The 19,064-nt window shown below is 45.5% G+C and overlaps 1 protein-coding gene across 9 annotated transcripts in view; it reads right to left on the reverse strand.

Moving 5' to 3' along the window:
- Positions 1-19,064, reverse strand: part of WDR59 (WD repeat domain 59) — an 86,350-nt gene that overhangs the window by 33,750 nt on the left and 33,536 nt on the right. For all 9 annotated transcript variants that reach the window (XM_058708812.1, XM_058708811.1, XM_058708817.1 and 6 more), the window contains 7 exons: positions 17,270-17,358; positions 13,582-13,698; positions 9,197-9,274; positions 6,876-7,032; positions 3,556-3,635; positions 2,247-2,379; positions 1,987-2,111 (listed from right to left, as the gene is read on the reverse strand). In XM_058708812.1, coding sequence (XP_058564795.1) covers positions 1,987-2,111; positions 2,247-2,379; positions 3,556-3,635; positions 6,876-7,032; positions 9,197-9,274; positions 13,582-13,698; positions 17,270-17,358 — 779 coding nt within the window. The remainder of the gene's footprint in view (positions 1-1,986; positions 2,112-2,246; positions 2,380-3,555; positions 3,636-6,875; positions 7,033-9,196; positions 9,275-13,581; positions 13,699-17,269; positions 17,359-19,064) is intronic.

The raw sequence follows: 19,064 nt of genomic DNA on the forward strand, positions 1-19,064 counted from the left end.
GAGAAAAGAAAGCAGGAAGAATGGAAATACCTGACTCAAGTTCAAAAGAACTTCTGGGAAAATCCATAGAGACAGAAAGTTGATTAGTCGGCGCCAGAGGCTGGGGGGAGAAGGCAATGAGAAGTGACTGCTAATGGATATAGGATTTTTTTAGGGACGATGACAATGCTTTGGAATTAGGGGTGATGGTTGCATAACTCTGTGACTGAGGTTTACAACCACCAAACTGTAAACTTTAGAAGGGTAAACTTTATGGCATGTGAATTTTATCTCAATACTTTTAAAAAAGCACTCCTGGAAAAGGAATCAAGATCTCCTTCTTAAAAGAGACTCACTTGGCTATCCACACTCTTCTCAACTGTTCTCAACAAAGGGGGTATGATCTGAATCGATACAGATAGCCAATTAATCAGAGGATTCTTTCTCTCTCTTGATTTCTTGTGTGGCCAACCAGAGAAGGCAGCTGGAGTAGAGCAAAAAACAGGAACACAGGTGGCAAATCTGGGGACAGATTTCAAATATTCTCTCTTCCACCAAATAGCTGCTGACTTCCGACAAGTCATTGCATCTCTTAGTGTGTGTTTCCTCTTCTGTTAAGTGGGGATAAAAGCACGTGTTGCAGAGTTGTTTCATTTATTTTTTTGTTTATTTATTTTTGAGACAGAGAGTGAGCACAAGGGGGCAGGGGCAGAGAGAGAGGGGGAACAGAGGATCCCAAGCGGGCTCTATGCTGACAGCAGAGAGCCCCGTGCGGGACTTGTACTTCCAAACCGCGAGATCATGACCCGAACTGAAGTCAGACACTTAACTGACTGAGCCACCCAGGTGCCCCTGCAGAGTTGTTGTTGTTGTTGTTGTTGTTGTTGTTTTAATTTTTTTAATGTTTCTTTATTTTTGAGAGAGACAGAACTCAAGCAGGGAAGAGGCAGAGAGAGAGGGCGACACAGAATCCAAAGAGGCTCCAAGCTCTGAGCTGTCAGCACAGAGCCAGCCTGATGCAGAGCTCCAACTCACCAGCCTCGAGACCATGACCTGAGCTGAAGTCGGACGCTCAACCCACTGAGCCACCAGGCGCCCCCCTGCAGAGTTGTTTTAAAGGCCAAAGGAGGTAAGTATGTACACACAGGTACATATCCATGCCTACCGTTTGTTGAATCTGGGCAAAAGAGAAACGAATCAAGCTTCAAAACTCCTTCACAGGGGCGCCTGGGCGGCTCAGTCGGTTAAGCGTCCAACTCCCGATTTTGGCTCAGGTCATGATCTCACAGCTCATGACACAGAGTCCTGCGTTGGGCTCTGTGCTCACATCGCAGAGCCCGCTTGGGATTCTCTCTCCCTCACTCTCTGCCCTTACCCCGCCCCTGTGCTCACGTGCACTGTGTCTCTCCCTCTCTCTCAAAATAATTAAACATTAAAAAAAAACAAAAAACCTTCTTCACAGACTCAGTTCTCTGAAGGAAAGCATTTCATTACCCGCCCAAAATGAAAAGAGTAAATCTTTCCACATGTTAGACGAACAGAGAGGTTTGGTGACCTCACTAGGAGCTGAAGTCATTAAGGAAATGACCAGCTCTAAGGGCAGGTAGTACAGCAGAGCACAAAGAACCTTGGGGAGGCAGGCGTGGCTGCCAAACTCAGCTCTGCCATTAACTATGGCAGGAACCTTTGCCAACTCACGGAGCCTTCCTGGATCTAAGGATCTTCACACATGGGAAAATGAAGTGTTGGAGCATCTAAGAGGATTTCAGGACACGTGAACACCAGTTTATTCCTTGGTCCAGCTTATGAGAAAAGAGTATGGTAAGAATATAATTTACATTGTAAGACTTCTATTTCCTTAGAAAGTCTAGAAAATAAAAAAGCAAGCAGAGAGGTACACCTGTTAGAGCAGCGGAGCTATCTGTAGCCACCATCCTGGCTCAAACAGTCCCCACTCCCACAAAGTGCCATCTGCAAGCATGAGCCAATCATTAGACTACCGAGTACCTCCACGTTGACATTCCGGATCTGCACGTTGATCAGGGAGAACTCCTGCTGCAGAGTCTGAGGCAGTCCCAGCTGATCTGACTTCTTCTCTTCCAGGATACTGCTTGGGGGGTCTTCCTTTAAGACTAGCAGGAGAGAGAGGGTCTCCAGTTGTTGGCAAATGTTTTTTGAAAACGAGTCAGAGAGCAGTTCTGGGGTACCTGCCAGAACTGAAATGCACAGAGGGGCACCTCACCTAAAACATCAGTTTAACCAATTACCTTCTTCCTCCCCATGGCTCGAGTTGTGCTGGTGATCCGTATCTTGAGTGTGAAGGGTCTTCTCTGGTTCCGGCAGAAGAGAAATGCTCTCAATGAACTCATCAACACCATCTAATATGTCATTTGCACAAAGCTGCAACAAAGGGTAAAAGATCTAGGTCTCCGGAAGTCAGTGGAAATGTTCATCGAGTCTGGTTCTGACTTAAAAATGGGACTCAGGAAGGCTAAAAGACGTCAGCCCAAAACTGAGACAATCAAAATAGGTTTTACCCACCACCAGCTCCCCCTGGTTAAATACACAGGAGAATAGGCTCTATTATCTACATGGAAATTTTTCATCCTGTTCATCCTTTATGCAAGCCTCAGAAAACAATACTTTAAATTCCAAGCCTTTGTGGAGTTATTCAGCTAACCCAAGACCAAAAATGAATAAATGGTACTTTCTGGAGAAAATATATTTGAAAGGCAGTAAGGTGATGATACTTGACCAAAATGCTCAAGAGTGACTTCTTACTAAGCAATGCTGCACATTTTTTTAAATTTTATTTGTTTGTTTGTTTTTAAGTAACCTCTACATCCAATGTGGGGCTTGAACTCACAAACCTAAGAGCAGGAGTTGCGTGTTCTCATTCCCAGGTTTCAGCACCGAAAAAACCCCAAAACACAACAAACCAAAAACCCAACTCCACGGTGTTGTAAATTTCAGCCAGCATTTTCCATCCACCCTATACGGAGCACTGTGGGGGAAGCAATACAAGGGAGGTGTGGCTCCGGCCTTTAAGGAGCGTGGCCACTGAACGAAAGAACCACACTGAGGCGGGAACACAGCAAGGGGCCGTGGCAGCAGGTCACACCAGGTGCCACCGTGGTTCGTGGAAGAAACAGAACTTGTAGGGCAAACCTTGAAAAAGGCTTCAGAGAATAGGTACCACTGATGGATGTAAAGGGCTCTGAACACTGCAGAGTGTAAGGTTCGACTTCTTAGCTCATTTAGAAGAAGAGAAAGAAATTAAGCCCACAGGCCATTTGCTCAGTAGGCTATCTACAGTCTCCTACCGGGACAGGAGAAAAGGCATTCGGAGGCTTTTCACGCTTAGAAGTGCCAAATACGAAAGTTGGCTCTTGGAGACCGCAAAGCCTCATTGTGGCCTATACAAGCCACTCAGCCAACCATCAAGTATTATTAAATGTCTGTCATGTACCCTCTAACTTCCACAACTACTAACCCTTGGTTTTGTTTTGTTTTGTTTTGTTTTAAGGTTTCCAGCATACCCGGTTACACTCCTCCACAACGGCGCTGAATACATACCCTCTGCATCTGGGAATCCACCCGCCACATTCTCAAGGTCTGATCCCGTGACCACGTGACCAGTTGGTAGTCCTTGGACCCTAGAAATCGCCAAATAAGAATCCTGGAATGTTTGGAGGGTGGGGTGGGGGGTGCGGATTCAACATCAACTTTGCTACAAGTTGCAGGGGAGCGAGATTCCTCCCTTCATTTGGCCATCCATCCATTCAATAAATACTTACTGACCAACGCCTATATGCCAGGCACCGTTCTAGATACTAGGGCAACGGCGCGAATGCAACAACCTCTGTCTTTACAGAGCTCACAATCCAGTGCCGGCAACAGACAAACAGATAAATATGCGATAAAACGTCTGGGAGTGATAGCGCTCTTGCAAAAAAGGATAAGACAACTGCCGGCAGAGCTATTTTTAGACAGGGCTCCCTGAGGAAGTCGCATTTGAGCAGCAACTTAAATGAAGCGAAATAATAACTGGCAGGTGAGCAGGTGAAAAGGGATGCTGGGACTTAACGTCACACTGAACTTTCGCCTCCACAAATGTTCCTCCTTTTACACGCTCCAGAGGAGCTGAGCATGAATATGATTTTTTGAAATGAATTGCTTTAAAAGCATAATGACACCTTACTGTTTGAAAAGAATTTTTTGGCAAACAGATGCATCTCTTCATAAAATGGATAATCGATCTTGAATGTTCTTAATGGCCTGAGTTATATTTTCACATATTAGGTCTGGTCAAAGGGAAATTATTCTAAAAAGGTTTAGAGAGCTTTATGAAAGATCAGGGCATTTCAGAGTAATTAGGTCCTATCTAGAATCGCCTTTATGGCCATCCTTAGAGAGCCGAGAATTTAGAAGACTTTAGAATTTTAATTTCATCCAATTCCCTCATTTTACAGATGGGAAAATGGAGGCACCAGAGAACACACTCTGTCCGAGCTAACAGGGTGGGTGAGGGGCAAAAATTCCTTCTCTGTGTCACTGCCTTCAGTTGGGCCTCCGCTCCTCAACGAGTCAGCATTTCCCTGTGTGTGCCCCACAGGACACAGCTCTTCTGGATAACTGCCTGCCAGGAGTCCCCTCGTACAGACTCCTGCTCGTGTCAGCCACTGTCTCCACATCTGGCTTCTCTTCATATCCCTGACTGAAGAAAAGTTATGCCTGATTCCATTCTAAACCCAACTCCTCCAGCAGTGCCTTCACCCCCATTCCCTCCTACCCCCACAGGGCCCTTGCTTTCCCATGCCCTCCCTTTCTTGCACCTTCTCCTCGCCCTCAGAGACAGGGCAGCAGCTCTAACATCAACTCAGTCTGCTCCTTGTCTTTGAAGGCAATTTCTTTCACAAATCCAGTCCCTACTGCCTCTGTTCACGTTGCCTTGTAGTCTGGCTTCTATCCTCAATCCGCTTTTGGAACTCCTCTCTTAATGATCATATGGCCTCCTATTTGGACCATTAAGCGCTTTTCTCTTATTCTGCACATCCATCCTTCAGCAACACCTACAACCAGCGACTGCCGCTTCCTTCATGAAGCATCTTCTTCCCCTGGCTACAACACCCTGATTCTCTTCCTACCTCTCTAAGAGCCCCTGCACCGCAGTGAAAACCAAAATTAAACCAGTAAAAACTGACTAGGAAGACATGGCAGTAAAAATAAAATGGGGCAGCCTGAAGTTGAAAAAGAAGTGAAATACAGGAATACATGCAGGATGATTAGACTTATAAAAGGTTCGACAAGCACACTGAAACTATTTCAAGGGATGCACTAATGGGTGGCAAAACTCGAAAAAAATAATCATTCTCGTGAGTGTTAGGAGAGCGTATCCTTCTGGGGAAGGGAGGGCACTGTGATCGAGAAGTTTCTGGGGTTCTAGCAATGTTCTCTTTCGAGACCCTGGTGGTAGTTATGTACATTTTCACTTCATAATCTGTAAGAATGTACACGTTTCATGCAATTTTCTAGACAGATGATATACTTTACAATAAAAAGGAATTTGAAAAAAAAAGCACCTGTAACCGGTACTCAAAAATCTCGTTACTGACTAGACGGTCCCAACATACACAATTCACCCTGCCGGCTTACAGATAACACAGATAGCTGAAAATGGGTTGCTAAAACCTTTTCATTCGAATCCAAAACTACAGGCCAACCTCTCCCTGCCAAACCATGAGGAAACTACATCTTCTATTTACGATGGCAAAATGCAAGAGAGGAAGTTGAGAGCCAAAGTCATGCATGCAAATTAATGGGATAAAAACCAAGCAGCCTCATGTTTCTAGAAGCAGGGAGATTTGGGAAATAAAGATGGGAAAATTCAGGGGGTGATCAAAAGAGTCCCTTCAAAAAGTATCCTGGAAGAGGCTTGTGAAGTCACAAACAAGCCGGGATAAGAGGACTGCTCTGATCTCAGGATTACCAGAGACCTTTCCCGGGACTCTGGACAGTCCACACCACTCCACTGCCTGGTTTTCCGTCTATCATATGGAAAGACCTTGAAATCTACTTCCGTTGCATAAAACCTTTAGAGATCACGACAGTAAGGTCTCAAGAAAAGAGAGGCTGCAACTAAATTTGCACACTGAGCTGGTGGAGAAGCGGAGGCCGAGGGCTTGTGATTCCCATTACACTTGACCTTGCATTAGTGAGGGCTGGCTAGATGGAGCTTCAAGAACCATCCCCGAAACTCAGTGGCCTAAAGCAAGGACATCTTGCTCCTACACCCCCACCTCATCCTTGCTGCCGACGGGCACAGCTCCAGCTGGAGTCTTGCCAGCTGCTGTGGCAGAAACAAAGAGAGCGTGTTAATTGCACAATGGCTGTTAATGCTTCAGCCCAGAAGAGACGGCATCTCTTTGTTCACGTTTCACGACCAAAGCAAGACGTTTGGCCAAACCCATCTTCAGGGAGGTGGGAGATAAAACACCACCATGTGCCGTGAAGAGAACTAGGGTTATTTGGTGGGCAGCGCTGATGACGGCCTCAGGTCTCCTTCCTCAACAGAGTGGGAAGGGGCGAATGCCAGACTTCTGAGGGTTCTGACCCCAGAGTTTTTCAGCCCCAGAGATGATCCCACAGGAAGTCTATCAATCTCTTCTGGATCTCTTCCACACAGGTGAGAGATGACACTGAACATAAGAGGAGGAAACCTGGGAGAGAAACCACAGCCGCACACCCCCTTACCCATCTACCGTGAAAGGTGGCGACCCCCCTGACTCTCTCGTTGCTAAAGCCCAGCCCTGAGGTGCCCGTGCTGGGCCACACGGCCAACCCTGACTGGAGATGCCGTGGACCACGGCTCAGGAGGAAATCAGGCTCCCCCTCACCCTCCTTCTGTCTTCTCCACTGGAACTCCAGCACCACATCATCGTGCCCCACAAAGGTATGCACTGGCGTGTTCAAGTCAAAGACGTTCCACAAGAGAAGACTATTTTCCCTCCGCAGCTGGGGAACCATCACAGTCACCAGTCCATTGCTGAAAGGCTACGGCAGGAAAGGGAAAAGAAGGTGATTATTCCAGGGAGACGCCGCTGAATCTTGAATTACCCAAGTTGGGATGCTTTCCTAACGAAAATAAGTTACACGATGGGGGAATCCCAACCACTCGGGGGAGATTTTTTTCCAATACCGTAAGTTAACCATCACATCTACTTTCCTTCTGCATTTATTTTACTTTTTCTTCGCGTGGAAAGGACCACAGCCGGTAAAAAATAAAGCTAAGCCAAATCCTTGGAGAACTTTAAATTCTGAAACAAGCAAATGGCTGTGACCGCTGCGTACCATGAAACACTGTGTCTCATCCTGGCGCTTCCCCAGAACGACTGTGCAAGACACCCTGGGGAAAACCCCAGAGCGGCAAGCAGAATTCGTGCCATGTGGACACACACCGGAAGCACACATCCACATCAGGCAGCACCTTCCTGGCCCCAAAACTGCAGCTCTTCAGAGGAAAACCCTCCAGTTTCAGGACTGACATGTTTTACTTATCGACACCTCATCTGCTAGGGAGCTGAGGGGCCCATTTGGTAGCTAACCGGCCTCTGTTCTTTGAGGACTAAACCACAGTCATCTAAAAGCACATTTATCTTCACTTGCCCTCCTGGCAGCACTCCTGGACTTCTCTGTTTATTTTTTAAAGTAAACATATTAATCCAGAGAAGTATTTCAATGCCTAAGAACAATGTCTGATTTCTTGACAAGCACTCCTAGATGCAAAAGCCACTTAATCCCTAAATTATCTTCTATGCTCCACAGAGTCTCGGGGTGACAGCCTAATGCAGAAATGCAGCTTTATTCACCTCTGTGCTCCCTTTCAAGTTGACACTGAGGACAAGAGATTGTATCTGATCAGCAGCTATCAATGCGGCAATGGGAAAAATTGTGGGAAGGCTGATAACAGCCTGCCCCCCCATCTGTAGCATTTTATGGTTTACAAAGCATTTTCACACACCATTTTTCAAAAGGAAAGTCATATTGTGCATGTGCTAAATGCCACTGAATTGAACATCTTACAATGGTAAATTTTATCACAATAATAAAAAGGAAGACCTAGTAAAAATTATTATTCATGTTCTACAGAGGAGGAAACTATTGCTCAAAAGCATCCAGTAGCCTGCCCAAGGCCACACAAACATTAAATGGCTCATTGCAACATTATTCACAACAGCCCAGATACGGAAACAACCTAAGTGTCCATCAATGGATGAAAAGATAAAGAAGACGTGTTAGATACATTCTACGGAACGCTATTCAGCCAGGAGAAAGAAGGAAATCTGCCATCTGCCACAACATGGGTGGACTTGAGGGCACTACGCTAAGTGAAATAAGTCCGAGAAAGACAAATACTGGGTGAGGTCACTTACATGTGGACTCTAAGACGGCTGAATTCACAGAAACAGAGAGCAGGATGGTGTTTGCCAAGGGCTGATGGGTGGGGGAAACGGGGACCATGCTGGTCAAATTTCCAGTCGAAACTTCTAGTTAGAAGACGAGTAAGTTTTGGATCTAATATACAGCATGGTGACGGGAGTGAACAATACCATATTACACTCATAAAAGTTGCTAAGAGAGTAATATCACATGTTCTCAATCCAAAAAAGAAATGGTAATTATGTGATGAGACAGAGGTATTAGCTAACGCTGGTACCAGTAGTCTGGCAATATATAAGTGTATCAGACACCTTGAACTGACACAATGTTATATGTCAGTTATACCTCAATAAATCTTGGGGAAAAATTAAATGGCATCGATGGATCCCAAACCCAGGTCGTCAGAATCTAAAGCCAGAATTCTTCCCACCATCGGGAAGAAATCCACTGACTGAAAGCGCTTCAACCCTGTGGTTCCATCTCCCCACTTCCCCTGCCCTTAGTGACCACCTTCGTGCTGCCCGGCTTCCCAGGTGGTGGCCAGCAATCCTAGTGCAGATTCTTCCCCAACACTCGAAGCGCCAGTTTTTAAATACCTGGCAGCTTTTATGCCGTCATGACCGCCTGTGCCCCCACCCCTCAACCAGGACAGGAAGTGAAAACTGCCTCACAGAGAAAGTAAGAGAAAATGGCCCTCGTGGCCCTCGCCCCACCCCACCACCCGCATCTGGAACACCAAGGTGAAGCTCCCCAGCAGGAGGTGGGGTGTCCCACTCACCGTGTATCTGGCCTTCCAGACGGGCACCTGGCAAGGGAGAATACTGAGGTATTTCCGAGGCTGGCGGTAGTCCCAGAACTGGAAGAAAGAGAGCAGGATAATGTGTGGACTAAACGCCATCAAAAGACTCGACAACCGAAACGAGCCCAGCTTCGCTCTGTCCTCGGTGTGTTCCACGCAGCCCCCCGGCCCTGGGACCGTGGCAGACACACAACCCTCCGTCTCCCATTTACAAACATTCCCGGGGTATTTCCGGACTCCACGAGGACTGGCCCCGGGGGGCAGATCACCATCATCAGCCTGCCTACTAAACAGCCCTGTAATTGAAAGGTAAGAATGACATGTTTTCATGCCACATCGCATTTCCACCGTGTAGGGTAACGTAACTAGGAACTAGGCTGATGTACTGATTACTCACTGCATTCCAGAGTTTAGAGCTTTCAGCTCTGTATCCCGTTTAATCTTTACAACCAAATAATGGGTGTTATTCATCTCTTTTTCAAATGAAGAAGCTAAATTACTGAACAGTCTAACTTGTGCAAGGTCACACCCGCTCCGCCACCGCCCCGGAACACGCGGAACTTGAGGCCGCGGAACATATGAAGGTAAGCCAGACACACTCTGCCTTAGCTGCCTGTGTTTTCCATGATGGGACAACTACACTTAGAGCTTGAACATTTGTCATGAAAGCAGGAAATGGCAGAGCACAAAAGGCAGGAGGACCGAGAGTGAGACTCTGAATTACTCAAGTACTAAGAAATTATTTTCTCTTAAAAAAAAATTTTTTTTAATGTTTATTTATTTTTGAGAGAGAGAGAGACAGAACGTAAGCGGGGAAGGGGCACGGAGAGAGGGAGACACAGAATCCGAAGCAGGCTCCAGGCTCTGAGCTGTCAGCACAGAGCCCGACACGGGCCTCAAACTCACCAACAGTGAGATCGTGACCTGAGGTGAAGTCGGACGCTTAACCAACTGAGCCACCCAGACGCCCCACTAAGAAACTATTTTTAAAAATAGATGACTCCCTGTCTCTCTGCACCTCCCCTGCTTGGTCTCTCTCAAAAATAAATAAAACACTAAAAAAAAAAAAAAAAAAAAATAGACGACAGAAGCCATTCTGGAAAACAGTATGGCAGTTTCTTAAAAAGTAAATGAGCACAGGGGCGCCTGGGTGGCGCAGTCGGTTAAGCGTCCGACTTCAACCAGGTCACGATCTCGCGGTCCGTGAGTTTGAGCCCCGCGTCAGGCTCTGGGCCGATGGCTCGGAGCCTGGAGCCTGTTTCCGACTCTGTGTCTCCCTCACTCTCTGCCCTTCCCCCGTTCATGCTCTGTCTCTGTCTGTCCCAAAAATAAATAAAAAACGTTGAAAAAAAATTAAAAAAACAAAAAAAAAAAAGTAAATGAGCACATACCACTGACCCAGTGATCTCAACTCCTGTGTATTTGTCCTGGAAAATGGAAACGGTCCATTCCCAGAAAAATCGATACACGAATGTTTATAGAAGCTCTATTCATAATCACCAAAAGCTGGGAACAGCCCCATCAATGTCCTTCAATGGGTCAACAGAAAATAACTGTAGCAGTATATCCATATAGTGGATTACTGCTCGTCAATAAAAAGTCTATGATCTACCGATTTTGAAAACAACTTGGATGAATCTTGAAGGCACTATGCTGAGCGAAAGAAGCCAACTCAGAAAGTAAGATACTGAATGTATCCATTTAAATGACATTCTCAAAAAGACTAAACTGCAGTGATAGAGAACACAACAACGGTTGCTAGAAATCAGGGGTTTGGGGAGAGTGTGGCTCTAAAGGAATCACATAAAGCAATTCTTGTTCCTTCTGACAACACTTTATTTTTGTCAAATTCGGGCTCCATATTCAAAATAATAAAATTTTTAAGATGTCTTTTCCAGCTAAACTGCCTCAGCATTTCCCAGATGGCCACAGGGAACTTGCTCCCTCAACTTGTAAAAGAAGGGAAACTAGACATCATTAGGTCTGCTTGGCATTCTCCGGATTTTTAATTAGCTCAACACTTTATGAATGCTTTCCTGTTACCAAGTCTCCCATATGTGAAAAACAAGCAAATAAAAAAATTCAGTCTCCCTAAGCTAATTACATACAAGTAAAACATTAGTATTATGAATACATTTTGGCAACTGGTTACTTGTCATGTCGGACAGAAGCATATTCATGCGCATTTACAGACTGTCACGGTAACTGTTAACAAAAGTAATCCTTTTTTTAAAAGGATTATATAACTTAGGGGACAAGGTAGAGGACCCTGGGGATTTGACCAAGTCCTCACTCACCAGAACACGATCTTATCCTCAAGGCAACCACTGACAGTCTTATGCAATGATTACATATTGCATGTGAGTGGAGGACTTTGGTCTGTTTCAATGTGACAGACTGGTCACTATAAGAACCAGAGCCATGCCATCCTCCCCTTCATAGGTGATTTCTGCTTTTCTCTTACTTGCCAAAGGGCCTTTGCTACGAGCTACAGATCAGAAAGGAAGGCTTCTGAAGAAATATCAGAAGAGCCTCAGGCAAGAAAGAATCACATTCTTGAACGGCGTCATGGGTACAAGACTCTCTCAGTACCCATGGGCAGACACACACCTGTCAGGATGTACCGAGGAACCGTGTCTGGATTTCCAGGACACTTTGTCTAAAGAAGGAATGTTGTAAAACACACTGCTCAGCTCACGTTCAGGAAAAAAAAGCAACCACCTAACCTGGTATGAAGTCATTTCATTGTGGTCATATTCTATTTTTATTTTTATTTCCTTAATGTTCTAATTTTAATAGCCATAAAAGAAAAATCCTTTTCTTTCTTTTCAATCTAGTTCTAAGCCTCAATTCAACAGTTTTACAGTTTAACAATTTCCTAACTCGAGTGAAACATTCATTCAATGGCACCTTGTTCCAGTGCACCCCTTAGAATTCAGAAAATAAAAATATAATAAAAATTACTATAATTATAAGCTAATATTTCTTAAGGTAAACTTAAAATGATTACGTAGGGAAAAAAAAGACACACTGACCCTTATCTACAAATTATTAAAAATAACGGTTGAATATTATGCAAAGTGCCTCTAAACTCCTACACTTTCTACAATTATGCTATTTATTTACATTCAATAAAAACTGCTTTCCACCCACCAGGATATAGTGGAATACATCAAATACCATGTCAAAAAATCTCATTTAATACGTAGGCTAAGCCTACAAGTAAGGAACAGGGGCTGAATCTCACAGGTGGAAACTGGCCAGTCACCTGCTTTAATACCTATGGAATCCCAGCCTCACAGGTGGGAAAGACGTCACTGAACGGCGACAAACTTGAGGAAAGAGGAGGGGGTGAACTGGATGGTTTCTGGGTTCTGAACTTGGGCGACAAGGTGACAAAAACCCAAATCCAAAACAAGCAAACCAACAAAACCCCGCTGTGGCACGTAAAAGTAAATTCCAACCCAAAGGGATTGACAATCCTCAAGGCAGAAGTTAACTTTTTAGGCCGTAGTGTCTGAATCTAGTTTTGCTGACCACACCGCAGGAAGACGTGGTACGGGAGCCGATGTAAACAGAGCGTTAAATCGATGATGCTGAATCGCAAAATTGCTAAGTAAACTACTGTGGTCAAATCTCTGTCCTTCCAGACAGGGACCTGAGCTCAAGGAGGACGTGTGGAACGAGGCTGACTCTGTGCCCTGCAACTTCGTAAACACAGCATACCCCCCAGTCGGGAGAGGAGCAAACAACACAAAACGTCCCACTCCACGATAAACCACAAACACGAGGGTCACTGAAACACATAAACCCTGAAGCATTTCCAGCAAGTTACAGAATCTAGTAGAGCAACTCTGCTCCCGACTTTTTGCGGTGCTGATGACTAAAGATGTCCTAACTTTTGCAGACATGATCATCTTGTGAGAAAATTGCTATTTTTCCACCCCAGGGAGACGAACCACAAACTCGGTAACCTTAACAATGTTGGGGGCTTTTCTCCTTCACTTATATACATCTGGTGTGGTTTTTTGGTTTGCTTTGCTTTTGGTTTGTTTTTTTTTTTCTGAAAGCTGACTTCTTGACAACTTCTTTGCAAATAAGCTTTTCCTTTCTAAATGCTTTAGTCTTCGACTCCCTTTCACAAAGGGAAAGAAGAAACCGTCTAAACAAATCCCAGGAGCCGCAACGGAGATACGCTACCCCATCATTCCTACTGGCCTACGTAACCAGGTTTACGTGCCCGTGCACCCCTAAAACACACACACTGTGCTCACTTATTGTAGCTTTCTTTCCAAAGAAAGTGCTGTTACGAAATCTGGTGCCTCCCACACACGGAACCCCAACTGTCCCAGTGGATCACTCACCTTGACAGAGTTGTCTTGGCTGGAGGTAGCAAGAATGTGCTCGATGTCTGGGTGCCAGTCCAGGCCATGGATTTTGGAGAGGTGGGCCGCGAGGTACTCCACTGCGGTGCTGGGTTTCTACAACAGGATCAGCACCGAGTGTTGTCGATTTACAAATCACTCGTTGAGGGTCTACCATGTAACGGACTGTTACATGGGCAGCGGGGGCACACAAGAGTATTACCAGATCCTCTCTCTATCCTTAAGAAACTCCACTTTGTTTTGCTTAAAACAAACAAACAAACAAACAAACAGAAAAAGACTTATCCAGCTCTCCTTCACGCATGCTTGGCATATAGGCCTGTGAGCCAGATTTCTTTCTGCTCCGTCGCCATGCGTAGTTTTAATGAAGGACACAAGGCGGTGTGTGCTCTTCCCCCAAATAGGACAGACTGCAGTGTCGGCCCCCCTTCCTCACTATCACTCAAGGAGAAGGGCTGTGACATGCAAACAGACCACCCCACCCCACGATCCTGGAGGTAAAACCACCAAATTTAAGTAATCGAGCACCAAGACCCAAGAGAACAAACACACATTGCAAAAGAAAACAATACACGATTAATAAGCTTATATAAGACAAAGGCAGAAGGAAACCTCAGAAATATACATTAAAGTAAGACTTTACAGGGCGCCTGGGTGGCTTAGTTGGTGAAGTGTCTGACGTCAGCTCAGGTCATCATCTCCGAGTTCATGAGTTTGAGCCCCTCATCAGGCTCTGTGCTGACAGCTCAGAGCCTGGAGCCTGCTTCAGATTCTGTGTCTCCCTTTCTTCCTCTCTCTCTCTCTCTCTCGACCCCTCCCCTGATCATGCTTTGTCTGTCTCTCTCTCAAAAATAAACATTAAAAATTTTTTAAATAAAATAAAATATTACTAAGCTATCGAATTAGAAGACATATGTAAATAACACTCAATGCTGACAAGGCTGCATTTGTCACTGCTGCTATTTATACCAAATAGCACAACCTTCTGGCAAAAAACTGACAATTTTTATCAACCAACTTCAAATTTTCCTTTCTTAAGAGAGTATTTCATTTCACAAAAAGCTTTAGATAACAAAAGATGTTCATCTTGGTATTATCTGGGCTACCAGAAAACCAGAAACAACACAAATAGTAAGTGGGGAATAATTAAATTTTAGAGTCAATTATGGACTAGCTATCTGATCCCATATGATATAGCCACTAAATGTTCTACTTAGGGATTATAGCACAGGGAAAATGCATGTGTTGTAACGTTAAATGAAAAAAGTACAGGGGCACTTGGGTGGCTCGGTCGGTTGAGCGTCTGACTTTTGGTTTCAGCTCTGGTCATGATCTCACGTTTTGTGGGGTTGAACCCCACGTCAGGCTCCACAGTGACACTGTCGGGCCCGCTTCGGATTCTGTCTCTCCTTTCTTTGCCCTTCCTCCTGCTCACGCTTGCTCTCTCTCTCTCAAGATAAAAAAACATTAAAAAAAAAAAAAAAAAAAAAAAGCGTGAGTGGGAGAGAGCCAAAGCATAAGAGACTCTTAAAAACTGAGAACTGAGGGTTGATGGGGGGTGGGAGGGAGGGGAGGGTGGGTGATGGGTACTGAGGAGGGCACCTTTTGGATGAGCACTGGGTGTTGTATGGAAACCAATTTGACAATAAATTTCATATATTGAAAAAAAAAGCGTAAGAAAACACCAAAATGTTAGCACTTGCCTCTGAGTAATAGGTCTATAAATGATTTTTATTTTTCCTTTTATATTTCCTACAAAGAGCATCTATTACTTCTATAACTAGTGTTGGTCTATGAGGTTAAGAGCAGTCTCCAGAATCAGGCCTCCCTGAGTTTAAATCTTGACAACATACCATGCTTCAGCTTACCCGTCTGTAAAATGGGGATAAAAACCACTTATTTTAAAAGCTAGTCATATAGAGAGTTCTTAGAACAATGCCTGTGCATAATGAACGATTAGAAAATGTTACTATTATCAGTCATCTGGGTGTGTGAACGAAATCCAACACTCCCACTGATACTGCACTTTTTTAGGGCTCTGATGCCTGGTACCATCAGTGCTGCTTTGACATGGGAAAGTGCCAGAGAAGTAAGAATATGACCTACAAGTTTTACAATCTATGTGAGCAAAAGTCTTAAGTATTAATGGAACAAAACAAGGTTAAAACCCTTTAAACAAAATAGATAAAAATGCTGAGGGAAGTCAGGATTGTTAGTGCAACAGTCAGAAGGCTAGAAAGGAATAGTTTGGCAGTTGATCTCTGAAAGACAAAGAACAATGCTGGTCTGGAAAACAAGCTAGTTTTCCAATGCTAGTCTGGAAAACAAGTACTGACAGGGTTTATGGCTGAATACCAAATGGTTTATCTTGCCTACGGCCTGAAAACATTCTAAAGCAAATGTATACGCTCTACAAATTAACCAAATATTTTATTTAAACCATATACTGTGCTTCAGTGCTATGCTAATGATGAAAGGAATAAAACCAGTCGCCAATTTAAGAAATAAAGAGAGGGGCGAACGGCTCTCACCAGACTGGACGAAGGGACACAGACAAAAACTAACACATAGAAGATGCACCTGGCCACCTCTACTTACGGACTCACCTGCTCACCTGAGAGCCACCTAAGGCAGAGGGCTTCGGCGGCACACGCTGCCCCAGCAGGTCCTGGCACCGAACGCGGCAGACTCCGCGTCTCCGCTTCATCTCCTTCCCCTCTCCCCAACCACATGACCAGCTCCCTGCCACGAGGAAAGGGACGAGGCTGCCAGGGCCACGCTGAGACTGGACAGTCAGCACCCAGGCTGACGGTTTCGGGAAAACGACAAGTGGGTGCTCCCCGGAGGCTGAGGAGCTCTAGCCTCCAGTTCCAGAAAGCAGGAAGCAGTAGGACACCCCAGATCTAACAGAAAGAAGTTGACTGCTCTGTGCATTACTACCCAATCATCCGGCAGGTAAGTTCGGGGGGCCTTTCCCTGAGTCATTGTCCTCTCCAATACCAACAAACCAAACTCCGAACAGACTCTCCGTGGCGGCAGCTGCCCGGGACCCTGCCCCTCTTCCCTGCCCATCAGTTACATGGGCTGTGCGGGGAGAATCCGGGCTCTGCAGGCTCTTTGGAGGCTGAAAGGACAGCTAGACGTCTAAGGGAGGATCTGAGCACGCCACGTACCTCGCCTCAGTGATTTATACCAGAAATACTCAGGATGGAATATGTCCTAGAACAGCTAGTTTGCACTTCGCAATCTGGGGCAGGGATAAGAAGCCTGCTGACCATTCTAGAACAGTGTCTGGTTCCCAGGCTCGACCTCCTCAGTGACCCATTCGCTATGATTATCTTCATTTTGAAGACGAGGTAACTGAGGCTTGGAGTAGTGGAGTGGCTCACCTGACATCATAATTAGGAGGCAGCAAAACGGGGCCCTCACTTAGGTCAGGCCTAGTTCATTTGCTTAACCACTGATCGGAATATTCTCTATCTTCCTTCAACATCAATTTGATCACGAAGCAAATGTCATCTGGCACTGTGATCTTAAAATGGCAATATGCCACACTGCAGAGGACACCCTGGCTTCTCAACACAAGTCCTGCTACTCACAACATCCTCTTCATTCCCGCTGCGAGGGACTAAAGACCACCTGGGGTGGGAGGGAAGAGATTACTCACCCGCTTGTCCCATATCCGCACGTCCCCATCATGACTGGTGGCGAGGCAATTAGCATTTTTTTTATTCCATTTGACCTGTGAGGCACCCGCTGGAAAGAAAAATCAGGGGAAGAAAGCTGCTGCCGTCAACTCCTCTGGAACCAGAGTGGAGTGTGTCCAGGGGGGCTGGATAACGAGTTCTGGCTGAATGAGAACAGAACCCTTCAAGTTTCTAGGACTGCACCAGCTCCACCATTAAAGAGAAAATGAAGCCAAAAAATAAATGAATTAACACATTGGAACAGGATCAGAGGCACCTAACGGAGGAAACAATCTGACTTAGGAAAAAACTCTACAGGTTACCTCGGCACAGAAGCAGCAGGGAAACATAGTTTCTCATGAGCAGCAGTTCAACATGGCTCTGTTGGCTGGAAACTGACTACTCAGCACACAACCTGGCTCTTCATCATCCCCGACGACCAACCTGGAGCACCCACCCAGAAGAGCCTCAGCTCAACGCCTGCTCCTTCCCACTTACTTGCTCACCTCCTCGCCTATTTAGGAGGGCAATCTTGGAGAAACAAAGGTTCCTCAGCTGAAGAATAAGCCTCCATGTTGCTCAATTCTGCCCTCAGAAGGGTATGTGTACCACCCCCCTCCTACGCTCTCTTCTCCCATCAGCGGCTACACGTGGTCACTGGCCCTGCACTAGGTCAGGGAAAGGGAACGTCCCTGGCACCGTGAACTGAGCCCTTTCCCCACTCTGCCAACACAAAGAAGTAACAACAATAACAAAGGAGCTATTTAAGAGAGGAGGCATAGTGTAAAATGCCAGAGAGGTTGAGGTCTGTCGAAAACCGGGACATATCAGCACTTCTGGTGGACTCTTAAAAATAACCAAGTTGGGGTGCCTGGGTGGCTCAGTTGCTTAAGCATCCCACCCTTGATCTCAGCTCAGGTCATGATCTCGGCTCAGGTCATGATCTTACAGTTCGTGAGTTCAAGCCCTGTGTCAGGCTATTTGCTGACAGCGCGGAGCCTACTTGGGATTCTGTCTCTCCCTCTTTCTGCTCCTCCCCTGCTTTCTCTCACTCTTTGTCTCAAGACAAATGAAGTTTAAAAAATAAAATAGCCAAGTTAATTAAGTTAAACCAGAACAACACGACAGCTCTGCTTCCCATCTCTTCTTGTCCTCGCTCAGACAACACATAATATTTCTTCCTTTGGGGTGCTGTTTACTAATGGGGACACTATAGTGAATCCAGGGCTTTGGAAAGCAACCTGAACCACGAGGTCTAGAGTGACACCAACAGAGCAAGGACTGAGAATCTATTACGAAACTGAATTGGTGTCCAGAAATTACCTCTGCCTGGTTCTGGGGACAGTCTTTGTTTGTTTGTTGTTTTTTTTGCCTGGGATACAGGACATCTTAAATCACTGAAGAATAAATGGTGGAGACCCCTAAAGGAGGAAGGTAGTACACTACTTAGGAGACACAGTTTCTTAGCAAGAAGAGGTATCAGCTCAAGGAGAAGGTGAGTAAGAAGGGTCTGTCCCATTTCCTCATGATAGAATTACTTGAAGACTTTCCCCAGTGCAGGGGTCCATCAGACCATGAAGCCTTCCAAAGGGCTCTGGGAACCGCCTAATTCAACCTGTTTTACTAGGCTCATGACAACAGAGTCAAACAGAGGTCCCAGACCACAGGTGTCCTCAGACAGAGAATACTCTTGAATACACACATGCTCTTGCTTACTCCCTACCCCAAAGGTATAAACAACGTGCTCATGGAGAGATAGGAACCATGGCCTCTGGG

Source organism: Neofelis nebulosa, chromosome 17 (assembly GCF_028018385.1).
Source record: "Neofelis nebulosa isolate mNeoNeb1 chromosome 17, mNeoNeb1.pri, whole genome shotgun sequence".
Taxonomy (NCBI): Eukaryota; Metazoa; Chordata; class Mammalia; order Carnivora; family Felidae; genus Neofelis; species Neofelis nebulosa.